The following is a 19,333-nucleotide window of genomic DNA, read 5'->3' on the forward strand; positions in this document are numbered from 1 at the left end:
CACATTTCTGTCATACATATCATACACAGTATACCATATACACATACATACATAATGTACAGTACATCACACAGAGTACATAGAGAGTACTTAACCCAGTTCCTACCACAAGGCAAGCACTCAGTATACATAGCAGCTCTTCCTCCTCATAATTACAGCAAAAACTCTTTTAACAGACCTCTACGTAGCTGATTCACTGGATAAAAAAGTGTCTTCCATTTCCTCTGTAAAATGGGCCTATAGCATGCTTTATAAATACAGCTAATTTAGTAGGCTAATCTCTGGGACGTAGCCACACATCTGGTGGAGCTTCACATTTACTGTGAGTCAGTTGTGTTTGTTCTTAAATCCCTTGATACCAGTTATACTTGTTATTCAATTAAATATCATGGAAGGTGATAAAAAGAATGGCGTGAAAAGAAAGAGAATGATTGTTTCATATGAAAATTAAGTTGAATGCTTTAAAAAAACTTGACAAAAAATTGTCAAATTCAGAGTAGAAGCTATAAAAATTGGGGAATGATCATAAAAATCTAGAAGGATTCTGAAGTCAGATTGCTTCTGCAGTATCCGTGCTTTCATTCTACCTCAAGGAAACTAAAAGTGGTCATGGTCTTTGTCATTTTGGGTGTGATTTATGCAAGAAATATATTATAACCCACAATCAATAGATCCAAACTCAAAGATAAGGCCTTGATTCTTGATTCTTCATTAGGCCTTTTTTTTTTTTTTTTTTTTGAGACAGAGTCTCGCTGTGTTGCCCGGGCTAGAGTGAGTGCTGTGGCGTCAGCCCAGCTCACAGCAACCTCAAACTCCTGGGCTTAAGCAATCCTACTGCCTCAGCCTCCCGAGTAGCTGGGACTACAGGCATGTGCCACCATGCCCGGCTAATTTTTTTCTATATATATATTTTAGTTGGCCAGATAATTTCTTTCTATTTTTAGTAGAGATGGGGTCTCGCTCTTGCTGAGGTTGGTCTTGAACTCCTGACCTCGAGCAATCCACCCGCCTCGGCCTCCCAGAGTGCTAGGATTACAGGCGTGAGCCACCACACCCGGCCTTCATTAGGCCTTTTTTTAAAAAATTATTTCTTGCCCTAACTTTTTGAATTCACCATCAACCACTGGCCCCAAATGCATGGAGTAAGAGAGGGATTCTTTTGTATTTATTTAATTCTCACAAATAAGCAATGCCATGTTGCCTCATCCCCTGCCATATTCTTGCAGGTAAGAAAACCCCCAGCAAGATGCAGTAGGCCACAGAGCTGGCGTTGTCAGAGGCGGGTCTAGAGCCAGGTGGGCTCTGATTCCACCACCTCAGCCACCTCGTGATGAAGGAGAGGTGAACACGGCACAGTCTCACCAGACCTAGCTTATGTGATAATTACATTTTGAGAAGGACAGAGTGTCTCCTGCCCAAATAGATGGAAAGATATTTGAGAACAAGAGCGTATCCTTCACCCTACGCTCCAGCACATCCTGCAAAGCACTTGGCAATAAATAGATTTGTTTTGAGTTGAATTTTCTTTCTTACTCTGTAAGAGTGAAAGAAATTGGGGCCTTCCTGGTTTCTGAAAGAACTAGGTTCCCTTGGGGTCTCTAACCCACACCGTGCAGCGTGGAGTGGCAGGGGGGTGTTCTATTGTGCCTGTCACATCGCATCTTGGGGAGCTGAGCCTCGCTGACTGGCACTTGCTCTTCCCGCCAGTGCGGCAAGATGAGCAGCACCCTGCTCCCCAGATGGTTATTTGTCCCACCAGCCACCTTTGCTGCATCCCGATTCACTCCAGCCCAGGACCGTCTCCAGCATTCATGCTGCAAGGCAGCTCCTGCCAACAACTTTGCCAAATGGCTCCTCTCAAAGCCATGGCTGCCCAGACAGACCGGCTCCTCCATCTGCAACAGCTTTTGGCAAAGAGAAGTTTCCCTTTCTGGCTACGCCTCTTGGCTGCACCAGAGCCTTCCTGCCAGAAGGATGATCCGACCCATCAGTATGTACGGCCAGACCGGGAATATCTGGGGCCATTTAGAGCCTGTGCCCGTGTTGCCCCAGTCTCACCCTGCACACGACATCAGAACCTACCAAAGAGACCTAGATGATCACAAACACAAACATCATGCATCATAGAAACTTAGAGCCAGAAAATCTGTAGAGAACGTGCCTCCTCTCCCCCATCTTCAACCTCATTATAGAAAATTAGGAAAACGAAGCCCAGAGAGTAAAAGGGACTAATTATGGTGGCAGGACTGAGAATCCTACTCAGGTGTTCTGACATGCAGTCCACACCACTGCTTATGATACTGCATTGCCTTTTGATTTTCCCTCAGTTCATTTTCAAATTCTTGATAAAAATTGGACCCTGTGTACTGATTGACTTGAATGAGTACTTCTTTAGAAAAATGAATAATCTTTTCCCTGTGTCAACATCATAATTTGTTTTAAACAGGTGTGTCCACATGCTACCTGGAGATGATCTCCTGCAGTATTTAAGAATATATGGAATTAGGCAGCCCTGGATCTGACTTCTGTTCTACTTACTATTGTGTAACCTTGGACAAGTAATAATCTCATTCTGCTTCCACTTTTCATGTAAAGGGGGATAAGAATAGTATCAGCCTATAGAATTGTGAGGATTAAATGAGAAAAGTACTTTAAAGGCCAAAGCCTGTGGCTGGCACATAGAAAGCCCTCCACAACTGCCAGCATCACTACGCATTACTGAGACTCCAATCCACAATGGTTTTGGAAGTCACAGTACTGTGCACATATAAATAGGTATGCAAGGTGTTCCCATTCTCTACATTAGGAAATTTGGGTTTTCAGGTTAGGTGACGGATCCAAGGTTACATGGAGAATAAATGGAACCAGACATTTCTTCTTTACATTTTGCTAAGAAATGGAAACTGGCAACTCTGCTTTAAAGATAATAAAATCAGAAAGGAGAACATTTGAACAGAAACATATACACAGATAATCACTGCAGCATCTTATGTAATATAAAAGCTGGCAACAATTTCCTACCCATCCACAAGGGAACTATTAAATAAACTGCGGTACAGTCATACCGTGGAGCACTGTGCAGCCATTACAAAGCACGAGGCAGATGTGGGTGTTCTGACACAGAGAGATTTTGAAGACACATCATTGAGTGAGAGAAAAACAAAGTGCAAATGAAACAGGTAGTGCGCATTGATTTATGCAAACATCTCCCTCAGTGGTACACCTGCACACATGCATGTAAATGTATGAAAATGCACAGAGAGACGGCTCTGAGGAAGTCTACCAACTACTGACAATGGTAACATGTGGGCAGGGAAGTAGGGTGGGCATGGGATGGAAGGTGATTCATGCTTTCCTTTATCTACTTCTGTAATGCTTCAATGCTTTCAATGTAAGAAAGAATTTATGTATTAATATTATTTGCCTTGTAAAGATATAAAGGCAGAGGGAAACGTGAATGACAATAGAACAGCTAGCATGAGTCAACAGAGCTCCCAACTTGGGTCCCCTGGCCTTAACCTGACTTCTGCAAAGTTATATGAGCACCATTAATCTCGCTGAGTTTCTTGTATAGCACTCCTTTCTGGTAAAACCCTTCCTGGTGATATTAATATTTCGTACTTAGGGATCCAAGTTCTACCTTTTAGACCACCTGGGAACTCCCAGCACCTTGCTGCAATATTCCCCACTTAGAGATGTTCACAGCTTTTCCACCCTCTACACCTTGTGCATCTGTAGAGGGACACAGAGCTGATCTCCCTACATTAAGTGGAGGAGGTGGCCTGCCATTCTGTGTGACCACTTCAGGTTCATTACCAAATAGGGATTCGCAGTAATGTAACAAGCAATGGTTGATGGAGGAAGCTGCCAGTTCCCCAGTGTCCTGGACTAAATTGTGCCTCCCTAAATTCATATGCTGAAGCCCTAACTCCTAATATGACTGTCTTTGGAAATAAGGCCCTTAAGGAGATAATTAAGGCTAAATGAGGTCATGAGGGTGGCCTCATAGCAGTGGTCCCCAACTTTTTCGGCATCAGGGACCAGTTTCATGGAAGGCAATTTTTCCACAGACAGGGGTGGGGGGTTTGGGGGAATGGTTTCAGGATGATTCAAGCACATTACATTTATCGTGCAGTCAAAGCTCTCTGCTAATGATAATCTGTATTTGCAGCCGCTCCCCAGTGCTAGCATCACCACCTCAGCTCCACCTCAGATCATTAGGCATTAGATTCTCACAAGGAACTTGCAACCTAGATCCCTCGCATGCGTAGTTTACAGTAGGGTTCACGCTCCTATGAGAATCTAATGCCACAGCTGATCTGACAGGAGGTGGAGCTCAGGCGGTGATGCGAGTGATGGGGAGCAGCTGTGAATAAAGATGAAGCATCACTTGCTTGCCTGCCTCTCACCCCCTGCTGTGTAGCTAGTTCCTAACAGGCTGCGAATTGCTACCGCTACCCCTAGAGGACTGGTGCCCTTATAAGAAGAGAAGGAAATGCCAGAGATCTCTTTCTGTTTTCACACTTACACACAGAAGAAAGGCCATGTGAGGACACAGCAAGAAGGTGGCTGTCTGCAGGTAGGGAGGCCTCACTAGAAACTAACCCTGCTGGCACCTTCATCTTGGACTTCCAGCCTCCATAACTGTGAGAAATAAAGTTTCTGTTGTTTAAACCACCCAGTCTGTGGTATTTTGTTATGCAGCCCACTGAGTTGCCAACAGCCTTGGAGAATGGGTGCCCACATGGCCCAGTGGGACCCTCTTGGCTCAGCCTAGGAACAACATTATTAATATCCTAGGTTGGGGTAAGGGACTTGGAGAGGACTATTTACAAAAACACAGCTAGTTCTCACATCTTGACTGCTCACTTCCATAAACATTTTCCTTCTTTTCTTATTACAGAGTAGAAGAAATCTACAGGAGTAAGTCAGCTAAGGATCCTGGCACTGGGTGGGGGGATTCAGCTCCCTCCCTGCAGGACAGTGGGGAGGCCCAGATCTGCACACTCTTGTGCTAGGAAAAGATGGATCAAGTGAACCCAGCAGCACTGAGAGAGCATCCAGGGGATGTATGCAGAGGTGCATTTTCCTCCCAGAATTCCTAACAAGAGGCAGCATGGGTGGTAAAGAACACGTGTCTAGTGTCCAGGCAGGCATAGGCTCCAATCTGGTTATGCCACTTACTAGTAAATATATCTGTAATACACATACGTTCATTATACATTCCCTTTTGTTCTCCTACCTTGGAATTTCTTATTCTGAGAAATGGGGTTAATGCAACCATTCTCTCAGGGTTACTGAAGGAGATTAAATCAGTAAACATTTGAGGACCTAGGAAAATACCTGGAAAACAAACAGTACTCATGATACCTTAGTTCTTTTCCCTCAGCTAAGTGTCTAAATTGGAACCTTAGTTTCTCCTTAAATGCAAATGCCAGAGTCTAGGAATGTCAGTCTACAGCTGTGCTCTTTTCATTGAGCATTACCAATATTTTGACAGGACTGGCCTAATATTATTCACTCCGGGTTCATTGGTACATTTCTGACCAGCACTCACTCATAAAGGGCTTGGGATTGCCCCTAGGGACCTGGATGCTAATAATGAATACTTGCTAGTGATTTTCAATGCACTCTGGTTATTATGTTTAGTAGCAGAACATTTCCCATCCCCAGAAAGGTCATTTGCAATAGTGTAAGGCAGCGTCTTCTCACCTCCCATTTCAGGTTTCTCTCAGAACACTGGAGAGCTCAAATATTCATCCATATGCATCTGAAATACCATTCTGATCTGACATTTGCATACAAATACCAAAGCAACTCAAGGAACTAAGAGGCAGCTCTCCATCATCTGACACCACCTCCTTTTATTTGTCCAATGCCTTCCCAGCATGTTCATATCAAAAGCCAGTTTCATATACCTTCCCAGCTTTATTCATCATAGCTTCCCTCTTTCGTGCATTTATATGGATGGAGGTTGGGGGATGGGCAGAGACCTTTACTTCCTCACTTTTATTCTTGTGGCCCTAAGAAGCTATAGCATTTCACACATTGCTCAGAACTCGAGTATGGAGCCTCTCTAAACTCAACTCACTCGAGACCAGACTCTTCTTATCCTACCACATTGCTGAGAAATGGCCACATCGCATTATGCAAATAATATCAGTGTGTGGTTAATGATGCTTCCCAAGGTCCCTGTTCTACTGGGAGGTACTTATTGTTACAATTACTTTTTACACCAAGCCAAGATTACAAATTTCCTTGTAATTTCTTACTCACTGGCTCAAATTTTGCCCTGGAATACTCTTATCCTAGGCATCTCACTTATTCACACAGTTTTAAATATTTTTAATATGCTGGTGCTAATTCCAAATTTGTTATCTAGTCTAGGTCTTTCTTCTGAGCTTCAAACCCAGATATCCCATTGCGTACTTAAGAGTCACCCTGTGAAACTAGATGTCTCACAGGCTCTTCAAACTAATCAATTTTCAAAGTCTGTTTCCTGTTTCGGTGACAAGCTCCCTGATCCATTCATTCTCAAAGCAAAAGTCTGGGAGTCGCCCTTGACACAACCTTCTCCATTTACACAATCCAACACGCCAAGTAAGTCCTATGCATTCTTTCTCTACAATGCATCTCAAATCCACCTAATTCTCTCCATCTCTACCTGCTGTCATCATCCTAGAACACAGAGTGCAGCCATGGCCTCCTAATTATCTCCCAGCTTCCATTCCTATTCATTTCATACCTGGCTCTCTGACCCCACTCCCTGTAGCAGCCAGACTGAGCTTTTGAAAAAACAAAGCTGATCACATTTCCTCCCTGATCAATACCCTTTAATGGCTATGGCTGTCCATCCATCTTTGGATAAAGTCCAAACTCTTCATGGTCAACAAGGCTCCATGTGATCTGGTCCCTGGTTTCCCTTTTTTCCAATACTTTTCAATGAAAATTTTCAAACAGACAACAAAGTGGGAAAAAACTTACAATGAATATCCATAGACCCACCACCTAGATTTTGTCTTTAATATTTTGTACTTGCTTTATGATATTTCTATCCATTCATCCATCCTCTATCCTAGTGTTAATCTTTCTTCCTTTTGATATGTTCCAAAATGAACTTCTGACTCCAGTCTCTTTTTCATCCTTCTTCTCCTTGCTCCCTAAATTCCAGCCATAGTCAACCTTCCATTCCTTGAATCTGTCAGACTATTTTATATCTCTGAGCTTTTGTACCTATTGTCCCTTCTACCTAAACTGCCTTCAGCTCTTGTTAATTCCAGACTCACCCAGACAGTTCTCAGCTTGAACTGTCTCTGAGAGGCTGTCCCTGATCCCCCCATCTAAATTAGATCCATCTTTCTACCATATTATTATTACAAGCCACCTTGTGCCTCTCCTGAGTAGCATTTATCACAATTGGTAACTACATGTTTATTTGCGAAATTATTTGTCTAATGCCCACCTCCTCCACTAGACTGAAAGCTCCATGAGGACAGAGACCAGGTATGTATTGGAACATGCTGTATCACCTCTGCAGAAAGTCAGTTAATATTTGTGGAAGCAATTAGAGGCAGAATGAATCAATAATTGAAAGGAGTTGCATGGAATAGTAAACTTATTCTTCCTATAATACAGACAAACAGGACAGTTTTTTAGAGGCCTCTGAGGGGAGATGGAACTCACTTGCTGCCAGAATGTAACCAAAAAATACATTAAGACAAATTACTAAATGGCAAGATCCATGGCTAGTGGCTGAGCCAAGAGAAGACTACACTGGGTTTTAGTGACCTCTTTCCCATCTCCAATAGCCCTTCCTCTCCAGAGCACCCCACCTCAATATATAATCTAAGGAAAAACAGCCTGCTTGCTATTTAAGTGCAGCTTCAGTAATCATAACAAAAACTATAATGTATTGAAGGCCGGCTTTGTATTAGGCACTGTCCTTTGTGCTTTCTCTGTATCGAATAATTTTTCCTGTGGCATAGGTTCCATCGTTGTTACCATTTTACAGCTAAGGAGACTGAGAACAGAGCAGTTATTTTGAAACACTCGATCTATGCAGAATATTCTTTCTGTGGCCCCATTAGAAAGTAGAAAGATTAATCTGGAAAACTTACAGACTGCTTGCTGTTATGGAGATAGGGTTTTGGTTGGCTCTAACAGAAGCCTAAAAATACAGAAAGAAATCCACATATAGAAAGATTTGAGAGATGAATCCTTGGTTAGGAAACCTGGAGTTCCATATCTAAAAAAGCCAACCAGACCATTGTGTTGACTTTATTTTTGTAGTCATTTCAACCCCAAAAACACATTTTCAAATTATCCCTGCAAAGCATTTTTTATTCCAGATGGAAACACAGCTTACATGCAAAGATAAAACCATTGTGATCTTTCCCGTAACAGGAACTGATGGTTAAAGGAAAACGAAGCAATGTGAAATTTCCTAGCGGGAGGACATGCACTTCAGACACAGTCTTGAGTTTGAAGACAAGGTTTCTCACTGAATATGTGACCTTGACAAATTAGTACCATCTCCAGTCCTCAGTTGCATCAGTTTCCTTATTTGAAAATGGAAATGATGACATCCATTTAGCAGGGTTTAGATATACTGAAATGCTGCACATAAAGAGCTCAGAACAGAACGTAGAAGATGTCCACAGAGGTTAACTTTTAAAAGGGAGGAAAGATGGGAAAATGTAGGGGACAGAAGTAATTTCAATGCCCAGAATTTTAAAAAAAGTCACCAGCAATGTCTTTAATAAACGCACATCATACATTTTTTTTTTTTTGAGAGAGAGAGAGAAAGAGAAAGAGAAAGAGAGAGAGAGAAGCTTGGGTAAAAGTGTCCCTTAGCATTTTCAATGCTCTTAGCTGGATGTACTTGCCTGCAGCCACCACTTACAATGCAAATTGGGTTTAGAGTCCTTCACACTAACTACACAGCAAAAAGCTTTCAGCTTTAAATAGAACACTGCAGTGTGGAATGATCTGAGCAAAGGGAAGAAAAATTCAGAGATAAATGTGAAGATTTTGGAGGAAAAAAAAAAACCAACTTGACATATCTGAGTGAGTAGGAGAAAAAGGCAGAAATATTAAAGGAAAAAGAAAAGCAAAGGTCTATAAATGGACTTAGAAACTAATTCCCCAGTAAGTAGGTTTAAGTTAATAAGGGGGAAGAAAACTTTTGGGGCAAGCCCTCAATGAAGAGAATTTTAACAAAGAATGTTTTGATCTGGTGTTCTTTTAAGATGTACAATTCCTAAGGTATTCATCAGAAGAGGAGGGATCTTCCCCTCTGGCCAGCACAACTGCACAAATGTTCCCTAAAATGGATGGGGGAATATTACGACCATAGAGGACATTAAGACCATAGAGAACTTCTTGTTCTACCCAACTTCTAGTATTTACATGGTCTAAGTTCTTTTTTTTTGGGGGGGGGGGTCTTCCCATACCTTCACTGGGATCAGATTAAACACAAACCTACTGTGAAATATAAATGCTTGGTTTTGAGTGTGTTTAGTGTGTGTGTGTGTGTGTGAGAGAGAGAGAGAGAGAGAGAATGAGAACTGAGAGGTTGATTCTTACATATCAGAAAGATTTTAGAAAGCTCTTTGCTATAAACTCATGTCTCATTTTTGATATTCTATACAGAATTGGAGTTTACAAACATGTGATGACATAGGAACGAAGGTAATATCCAGGCCTCTGAAAGCAATAAAGAATGTCATTTTTAACTGATTTCTTCATTCTACAGTTGGCACTCCTATACACATGGCCCCAACTGGGTCATCTTCTCAGCTCAGAAAGTGTTTCCTTTGCCTAAATAACGTAATATAGAAGAAACATAAAGGCAGTCCTCTTTCTTTGTAGTCACAAACAGAAAGAAATGTTATCCCAAAAGCCAACAGACCCAAGGCCAACTTCTCTCTTGGATGACACGCTGAGATACAGAGTTAGTCATATGCTACCTGGTCACTGAGTCAGTGACAAAGCACCGAGACTGAGGAAGAATATCTTACAATCACATTGTCATCATGCAAATAAAAAGAATCAGTAAGTATCGTGCTTGGTATGGGGTAGGGATGGGCTGCACATCTTAAAAGCCATCTCTAAGCTCCTGGAAACCAGACCTTACAACTCTGCTTGATTCGTCTAGCACCATGGACATATTGGGCTTGATGCTCTCCAATAATGATGATAAATGGAGAATGTATTTTCAATAGCACTGGGCATTCCTTCTACCCAAAACTTCCAGGGATATTTATAGAAGATGCCATCTTTACCCCCAGAAGTATGTGTCTTTTTATTTTTTCAGAGCTTGAACTCTTTTACTGTCCCTCCATCACATTTCTCTAAGTAGTATTTTGATTTGATTAGATATTACAGACATTTTAGCATCTAAGAATAACAAGAATAACTTTAAATAAATACACCTTGCAACATTTTCCTAAAGCACTTTCACACACATTTTCTCACATGGCTATTACAACGTGATCAAGCAACACTTTATATGAGTGGCTAAGGATAAAGGCCTACAGGATGGAAAATGAAAGCAAAAATGCAAAAGTTTTGGCATTTGGGGGAAAAAAAAAATGCCTCCACTCTGTATTCACACACAAAAGGCAGAATGAGATTCCACCTGCTGACTTTCCCTTCCTGCTCCCAAAGCACTAGGGCTAATGTCAGAACAAGCTGGGGGGAAGAGAGAGAGAGAGAGACAACAATTTCACCTCTTGGCAAAGCTCAGCTTGCTGAACCCTCTTGCTTTCTGCTGGCTGTTGATTCAGCAGAAACTACTGCTGCAGAATTCATAATGGTGATTTTTAAAGGCCCCACCGATCGCGATCGCATTGCTCGCCCCACGTGTCAGCCTCGTTCGCTGGCCGCCGGAACACTATTTCCCCAGCCACCTTTTTATTTCTTGCTAAGGCACTTCCAAGGGGAGAGGGTTTCGCCCTTTTGCAAAGGGCCTTTTGGGGTTTCGATTGTCTGAGCAGGTAACCCGGCCGCCTGGAGGGATGAATGGGCAGGAAATGAAACCATGCCCTCCCTGCAGCCACAGAGAGACACAACACTATTCCGCTCAGGAAGGGTGGACCAAGGTCCTACTGGGCCCCTCCCTTCTTATCTCCCCCGCCCCTCCCCAAGACCCCTCCAAACATCTTGGGGGAGGGGGTCATCGGCCTCCCTGGGGTCATCTTTCCGGGTGGGAGCCCCACCCTGAAAGCCTAATCCCCCAGGGCCATTTTAACTCCCGTGGGCGCCGGGTCCACCTGCTGCTGAACGCCGGGCTCGCCGCGCGGAGCCCGGATGGACGTGGGGCGCACCGGCGGCTGCCGCCCCTGCGAGCCGAGCCCCCGCCCCAGCCCCGGGCCCGGAGGAGTCTCGCCGCTACGCGCCCGGCTGCCCGCGAAGCGCAGCGATCTGCAACTTGCTCCCGGCCCCGGCGGCGGCGGAATGCGGCGGGGCTGGCGTTACCTTCGGTCGCATAGCTGTGGTCGCGCAGGAAACTGTTGTTGATTTTGCGGGTATCAATGTCCTCCTCCATTGACAGCAGGCTTACTTGCGTGGGAACCAGAAGCCGGCAGACAAGTATCCATGATCCCTCCCCGCAGCCAGTCTCACAGGAGAGGGGGGCAGGGGAGCCAGAGGGACTGCACCATGGTCCGAGCCTGAGGAGGAGACGGGGAGGCGGAGAGAAGAAAAATAAAAACCCGGCAATGGAGCTGTCACCTCCTCCACTCGGGATCTCCGAGGCTGCGGCGGCTCCTCCCGCGCGGTGCGCTCACTCCAGCTCCGATCCCCAGCGAGGATGCTGAGCCTCCTCCGCTGCCTCCGCTGCCTCCGGGGGCCGAGATGCGCCGTGCCCCGAGGGCTCTGGCCCCGCCCGCCCGGCCCGCAGGCTCTCACCAGCGGGGCTGGGGAGATGCCCAACAGGTTCCCCTCGTTGGCAGCCGCTCCAAAATGCAAAAAAGATCCCTCCTCCCCCTGGGAGAGCGGACAGCCGCGACAAAATGGTGCCTTTCTGGACCCGAGCTGCAGTGGCGAGATGGCAGGGGCAGGACTGAGGCTCGCCCGGCCGGGATGAGGGTGCTGGTCCCGCGGGAGGGCGGCTCCGGCGGGCGGGGGCCGGGGGAGCCGGCGGGGAGCGGGGCAGGGCACTCACCCTCGCGCCCGCACGCGCGCACTCGCCGCCGCCGCCGCTGCTGCAGGAGGCTGGAGGCGGCTGGTGCATTAAAGGCGAGGCTCCTCCCAGCCGCGTCAGCAGCCCCAGGACTCTTCCCCGGCAGCGGCGTGGCCGAGGCAGAGGCTGCGGCTGCTCTCTGCTGCAGTGGGGCGCACGCAGCCGCGAACTGGCACCTGGGCAGCCAGCCCCAGCCTGCAGGTTCACGTGGAAAGCATGCACGTCCTCTTACAACGGGCCGGCTCTTGTGCCACGCGGCTAAGGGCCGCGACTACACCGGCGCCCAAAGCCCCTAGCTCACTGCCTTTCCCTGGACGCCTGCACTTCAGGACAGCAAGCTTCGTTTGGACAGGCAGGGAGTCTACATCCATGCTCACCCTTATATGATGCGTGTGGTCCCTGGGTGAAGTTAAAGGGCGGGGCCTGGAGCTCGAAGCCTCAGGAAGAGAGAAGGGGGGAGGAAGAGCTGCTCGTAGCCTGGCTTAAGCCCTCTGTGGGCGCAGGGGCCAGAACTTTGCAACTGTGATCACATCTGACTCCTCCATTCCTAACACAGTCAAAACATTTCCTTCTAACTGGATGAGGCTGGTGTTCAGAAAAGCGTCTATGTCTACACAGACGGAGAAAGCACAGGACTGAGTTACAAATCTAGTTAACATGGTCAGTTTGAAAAAGTCCACTCTCCCGAGCTCTTTGCATTTGGTTTTGGACAAACTACTGCAATCCCTGTGTTAGGTTTTGCTTGCGCAGGAACGCCTTCCACTTGCTCTGAACACGAGAGGTACGTAAAAGCATCAGGCAGCCCTGTGCCCACAGAGAGCCACTGCTACCCTCAAGGACCCAATTAGTACAAAAAAGAGGCCTGTCTTTCTACTTCAACTAGGAGGAAGATACAGAATTTCCTCCCCACCCATGTTTCCCCAAATTGCAAATTCCACTTTTGAAAGGAAATGAGATCATTATTGTTACGAAACAACAAAAATCACTTAATGAAGCAGCTCGAATCACTAGAAAGCCAATTTGGAAAAGAAATCAACCCAAATCCCTAGAAAGCCAATCTGGAAAAGAAAAATAAATTTCCTAGGTTTCTTCTTGCAGAAGGTATTCATTTCAACGGGTGTCACTGTAGGGAGAGACATCAGCGACTGTCTTGCTCAGTTAAGCTCCACAAGTTTAGCTAGATGAGCCCAGAGGGACCTATGAGATAATTATATACATACAATGCTTCGGCTAACATAATTTGGAAAGTATTTGAAGTTCAAAAAAATAGGAAAACAAGTCCTTAACTGAGGTTGGGAATTGCCATTAGATTTCCATGAAAAATAGATGCTTCTGGTGGGTAGAAAATGGCATTGTCCCCATCTCCAGAAAGTGACTACATGTCCCCGGGAGAAGAGAGTAGAAATGTTCCTTCATATAATTTTTTGGGGGGAAGTTCAGCTTCCAATAGATTCCATTTTATTCTTATCTAGTGGTTAAATTTTACATACACGTTTGACTATTTGTTCAAAATCCATATGTATAATTTCAGCAAGAGATGAAGATTGGTGCAGTTGATTTAATCCACTTTAGTACCAGATGTCCTGGCTGGTTCTTCCATGTGATGAACTGTATCTGTCACCAGCCTCCAGTGTTCAGTTCACCTCTAGTTACACAGTCCGACTTCTCTTGCAGATTGGCATAATTTGGGGAAGAGGCAGAGGGGAAAGAAGCTAAGTTCATTTCAGTGTATCAAAAGATGAGAAGACATTGCCTTCAGTTGGAATGACCTTACATTGTGACAAGAGGCCTTGGAATAGTATTTGGGAAATTCTCCTCCTGTCTTCCTGGAACATGGGCTATGTTCTGAAGAATCAGGTCAGCTCAGACTCATTGGCCAGGTTGTGTTTGAGGAATTTTCCACTGTAACCAATGGAGGGATGGGAGGAAATGTCCCCTTCACAGATTGAGCCTCTGGGTTTACTAAATCTCCCTTTCCTGCAAAATTTTCTGATTTCCTGCAAAATTCCTTCTGCATTTATTCAACAGCACAGGCATTTTTCCTAAGACACAAGTTCTGAGGATGCAAATTAGGTATGTCTCCACTGTTTGAGAAGATTTCAAGCTCTCTGTTTTGTGAACTACTCTTTTCTACTATGAGCAACGGAGGACTAATTCCCCTCCACTGGAAAACAAGGGGAAAAAGCTGTTGGCTGTGTGCCTTAACACAAGCACCTGTGGCAAGGAGCCCTGTGCAATGGTGGCTGGAAGAAGACAGCATAGATCATTCCTCAGAAGACTCATGGCACCTTGCTAGTTCTCCAACATGTCAAGTTCTTTCCCAAAGCTTTTGCATTTCCACATGCTATTCCCTATGTCCCTTCCTCTTGTTCTTGGCATTCTTTAGCCTCTCCACTGTCCCTATTTCATTGAGGCATTCCTTGACCTCACCATCGTCCCTACCTTGAATGTTTTCTGTCTGCACATTTTTTTGTCTTCTTCACAATCCATTGCATTTTACAATATTTGTTTACTTATTATCATTAGCCACTGCCACCAGATCTCCTGTACTGAGTGTCTGGCACTTAGATGCTTCATTATATTTGTTGAATGGAGATAATATTACTTGAATGAATGAGTAGATTACTGAATTTATTTAGTTTAATATTTAGGTTTTATACTTCTGCCCTTCTTAAAATTCATGCAAAAAATAACCGGTTGTGAGCTGGAAATTTTCTAGCTCATAAACCCTATTTCTTTTGAAATAATTGTTCCTATTCATTCCTGTATGCATATACGCCAAAAAAAAAAATTACTGGGCACTTAATGTATACCAAGAATTGTTGCAGATGCTGAAGATACACATAATACAAAACAGAGTCCTTTCCTTCACAGATTCTATCATCTGATTTTATTAACACAAGCTTTCTTAGAAATAAAACAAATACATTATAAATGAACAGACTACAGCATAATGTTAAGTGCCAAGGCTCTGATATCAGGTGAAGCTGATTTTCTGTTGCTTATTTTTGTGTCCTTAAGCAGGTTATAAGATCTTCCTATGCCATGGTTTTCTTATCCATAAATTAGGGAGACAGTATCTACTTCATGGAGTTATTGTGAGGATTAAATGAGATAATGTGTGGAAAGAATACATTGCCATTACTTTGAGTTGAGTATTTATTTTCACCATTACCATCATCAATATTCAACAAATGTTCAAGCACCTACTATGTCAGACACTGGGATAGAATTAGAGATTCAGCGACATCAATGCCCAAGATGTATAGTCAGTCTCTGCCGTCATGGAACTTAGTGCCTAATTTACAGTTTATGTAAAGGGGGCCGCCGGCTACAAAGGGGGCAGCTGAGGGAACTCTGAAAGGCTGACCTATTTCAGGCTTATGCTTTACACAGAAAAGGCCAATTACAAATACACAGCCCTCTTAAGTTCCCCAATTCAGCATGACAGCATGTGGACACATTCTTTTTTCATCACCCTTGTCATGGTCCCCCTCCTCCAGCACTCACATGCCCCACCCCCACCTCCATTAGGCTAGTGCTTCCTGCACCGGGAACCTTTTAGGTCATCCTGTCCAATTAGCACATTAAATATCTACAATTTTATTAAAACCTTTGACCTAAGCCAGTCTGGAGATTCTTAATAGAGGCTTTAGGTGTCAGACAGTCCTGGTTTCTGTCCCAGCTCAGGCATTTATGAATTTTGTGACCTTTGGCAAGTAATTTACCATCTCTGAGCCTCTGTGAAGAAAACAATAGTAGCTACTTCACAGGGCTGTTGGGTGGCTTCAGAGACAATGTAAGGAAATGCTTAGTCCAGGCTTGGCCCAGAGCCAGGTCTCACTAAAATGACCGTTCTCTCTCCTAGCTGTGCTCCATGGAGCTCTCCATCTGCAGAGAATTGGAGAGCTGCACTGCAAGTCAATTGTTCCTGTGAACAGAAGTGACCTAGAAACCTGAGTTTTACCACCTACCCATCTGCCTTAATGAGCAACTAGAAACTGGATACTTGAAATTTTATCATCTCGCAAAAAGCCCTTTATAAACCATGAAGTCCTGTGCAAAAGGAAGAAATTAGGATTCTCCTCTCTTGACTTTCACATTATGTACATGCTTAGTCACATTTCTCTTTTGAGGAATCATATGAAATCTCTCTCTATAATCACTAAGCACCGAATGCACAACTCTCTTTCTCTAAGGTGGTTTCTGTGCTCACTGCCCAGAGGATGACCTCTTGAATTTCTAGCAAGTTTGCAATTCCTTTTTGTGCATGCTACAACATGTACGACCACATGAGTGATCCTTTAACATGGCATTTCAACTGGGAAGAGAAAACAAAACCTCTTGCCCTCCAAGTGTTGTATTAATTCTAGACTCTGGAATCTTAATGGATTTCACCATGTAAAATATCCCTGCAATTATTCGAGCACAGAAACTTATGGAAATCACAGCGGTGTGCTGGAGCTGGTAGGTACTGGGAGTTGAGAGCTGATTTTGCTGATTGTGACCATCTCTTTCCAGCTCTGCTTTGAGTGACATCATGTTGGTAGCTTAAAAAATCTAAAATCTGCCATGGTGGGATATTTATATCATGGAATTTTTTTTAAACTATATAAATCAAGGAGGTTTTTTTGAGAGCCAGTTGTTAAACATTTACCAGCACACCAGTGGAAACACATTACTTGCTGATATACCTTTCCACTGGTCCCTGTTACCTGTGCAAAGTTCCCTCCAAGTACTCTGCATTAAGTCTCCCAAGTTGTGTTAGTTCTAGAGCATTCCACCATTCAACCCAAATTCTACCATAATGTTAAATAACTTAAAATCCTACCTTCGCCATGAAGCTTTCTGATAGCCATCAGAGGAAATCTGATGCCTCTGTCTGATCCCTTCCAGGCTGATTATGAAATTGCCATGGTAGACTTGTGAACGATTGCTCCTGTAAGGCTCCTAGAGCTGACAATATAAGGAATGTCAGGTCATGCCCAATCTCAAGGAATCATTCAGACACTGTTGTTACCTTTCTCTTGACCTTGATTTGCCTAAATCTAAAACAAAAACAGCCACTGTGCCTGATTTTACTGATAGCACTTTTACTTGTCTAGTTGGGATATAGATGCAATGGGAGAAAAGTTGCAAAACCCCAAGATTTCAGATTTGAGAGCCTGAGAAAAACCATCCTCTTGTACTTTTTCTCATTCAGTGGCTTTAGAGTTAAATTTAGGCCATCCTGTGCAAGACAGTTTTAATTTGCATTGTATTTGTTAGGTAAAAGGTGAGGACCTTCCAAAACTAGTTTAGCAACACTCCAGCCTATACACACACACACACACACACACACACACACACACACACACACACACGTATGCCTACGAGCTGGTTACATTGCTCAAAGTAAAATTTTAGTAAAATTTAAACAAGAATATGTATTAGAAAATGTCTTTCAATTTTTTTTAAAGTGCCAAGAAATAACACTTTATAGATTTTATTCTAAGAAAATAATTGTGAATGTGGGCAAAAATTTAACCATAAGTTTATTTCTAAAGAGCATTGTTCATAATCATGAAAAAACTAGAAACAACCCAAATGTCCAACAATACAATTTGTTGGGAAAATTATGGTGTGTTCATATAATGGAAAATTATTGAGCCATTGATATAATAATAATAGCTAACATTTGTTAAGCATTTACTATGTACTAGGCAGTGTGCAAGGGCTTTACTGGTATTATCTCATTTAATTCTAACAACAGTACTTATAAGGTGAGTACTATTATCATCCCCATTTCACCGAGGCTAATAGAGGTAAATAATATACTCAAAGTCAAACAAACGGCAGCCTAGCTCAGAATCATGACTCTGAAGGCCATCCTCTTAACTACTGTGCTTTGAGTTCTTGTGTGTGTGTGAATATGTGTGTGTGTATGTGTCGGAGAGGGTACAAGTCACAACAGAATCACCTGGAAGCCTTTTTCTAAAACCACCCACCACTAGATTCTGATTTGTCCTGCTTAGGGGTAAATATTTTCTGAGTTGATAATCACCACTATTGTGTTGGTAAGGATGTGGCAAAATCAGAACCCTCAAATATTGCTTGTGGGAATGTAGAATGATGCAGACACAAATACTTTGTCAGTTTCTCAAAATGTTAAAGAGTTACCATACGAACCAGCCATTTCACTTCTGTGTCCATACTAGTAGAGAACTGAAAGCACATAGTCACATCAAAACTTGTCCACAAATGTTCATAGCAGCATCATTCATAATAGCCAAAAAGTGGAAACAACTCAAATGTCCATCGACTGATAAACTGATAAACAAAATGTTGTATATCCATAGAATGGAATATTATTCATCTATAAAGAGTAATAAAGTATCGAAACATGCTACAAAGTGGATGAAACTTGAAATCATTATGCTAAGTAAAAGAAACCAGACACAAAAGACCACACACTCGATGATTCCATTTATGTGAAATGTTCAGAATGGGCCCATCCAGAGACAGAAAGTAGATTAGAGGTTGCCAGCAACTAGGGGGAGGATGGGAAGGAGACATGAGAGTGACTGCTAAAGAGTTCAGGATTTCTTTTCAGAGTGATGAAAATGTTCTGAAATTAGATAGGGGCCACAGTGGTACAACTCTCAATATACTAAAAACAACTGAACTGTACATTTTAAAAGTCTGACTCTTATGGCATACGAGTTATATATCAAAACTGTTATTAAAGATTAAAAGGTCACTGCTATCATAAACTGCTGTCATTTCTGGGGAGTATGCTGTATCTTTCAGGTATATTAGTGTAGAAAAGCTTAAAAGTAATGACAAAGTTAGATGTTCATGTTATATTTAAAAAATCATAAACCAAAATAAACTGACTGCTACCATTTTTTGGTTAAAAAAATGTGTGTAGGCCACAAGGAATGTATCAAAATATTAGCAGTGGTTATTTATGTGTTGTTTTCTTTTCTGCTCACATTTTTGTCAAAAAGATTTTGAACATGTTTCATTTTGTATTAAGAAAATTTTAAAAATATTTTTAATGCCATGAAATATTTTATAGGATGAAACTCTGTATTAAAAAGATCAAGCCAATTTCTCATACTAGGAAGTTGAGAGATACTGATATAAAAATGTATATATGACCGGAAC

The 19,333-nt window shown here is 43.1% G+C and overlaps 1 protein-coding gene across 2 annotated transcripts in view; it reads right to left on the reverse strand.

Moving 5' to 3' along the window:
• The window catches only part of PPP2R2B (protein phosphatase 2 regulatory subunit Bbeta), a 369,973-nt gene that overhangs the window by 224,811 nt on the left and 125,829 nt on the right, over positions 1 to 19,333 (reverse strand). Inside the window, exons 1-2 of one of the 2 annotated variants that reach the window (XM_045551137.1) lie at positions 12,167 to 12,322; positions 11,479 to 11,672 (exon numbers count right to left, since the gene is read on the reverse strand). The exons of the other annotated variant lie outside the window; for it this stretch is intronic. Of the exons in view, the coding sequence (XP_045407093.1) occupies positions 11,479 to 11,548 (70 nt within the window). The 5' untranslated portion in view covers positions 11,549 to 11,672; positions 12,167 to 12,322. Of the gene's footprint in view, positions 1 to 11,478; positions 11,673 to 12,166; positions 12,323 to 19,333 lie in introns of those variants that run through there. 2 annotated transcript variants of the gene reach the window in all.

This window comes from Lemur catta, chromosome 5 (genome assembly GCF_020740605.2).
Source record: "Lemur catta isolate mLemCat1 chromosome 5, mLemCat1.pri, whole genome shotgun sequence".
NCBI classification, from domain to species: Eukaryota; Metazoa; Chordata; class Mammalia; order Primates; family Lemuridae; genus Lemur; species Lemur catta.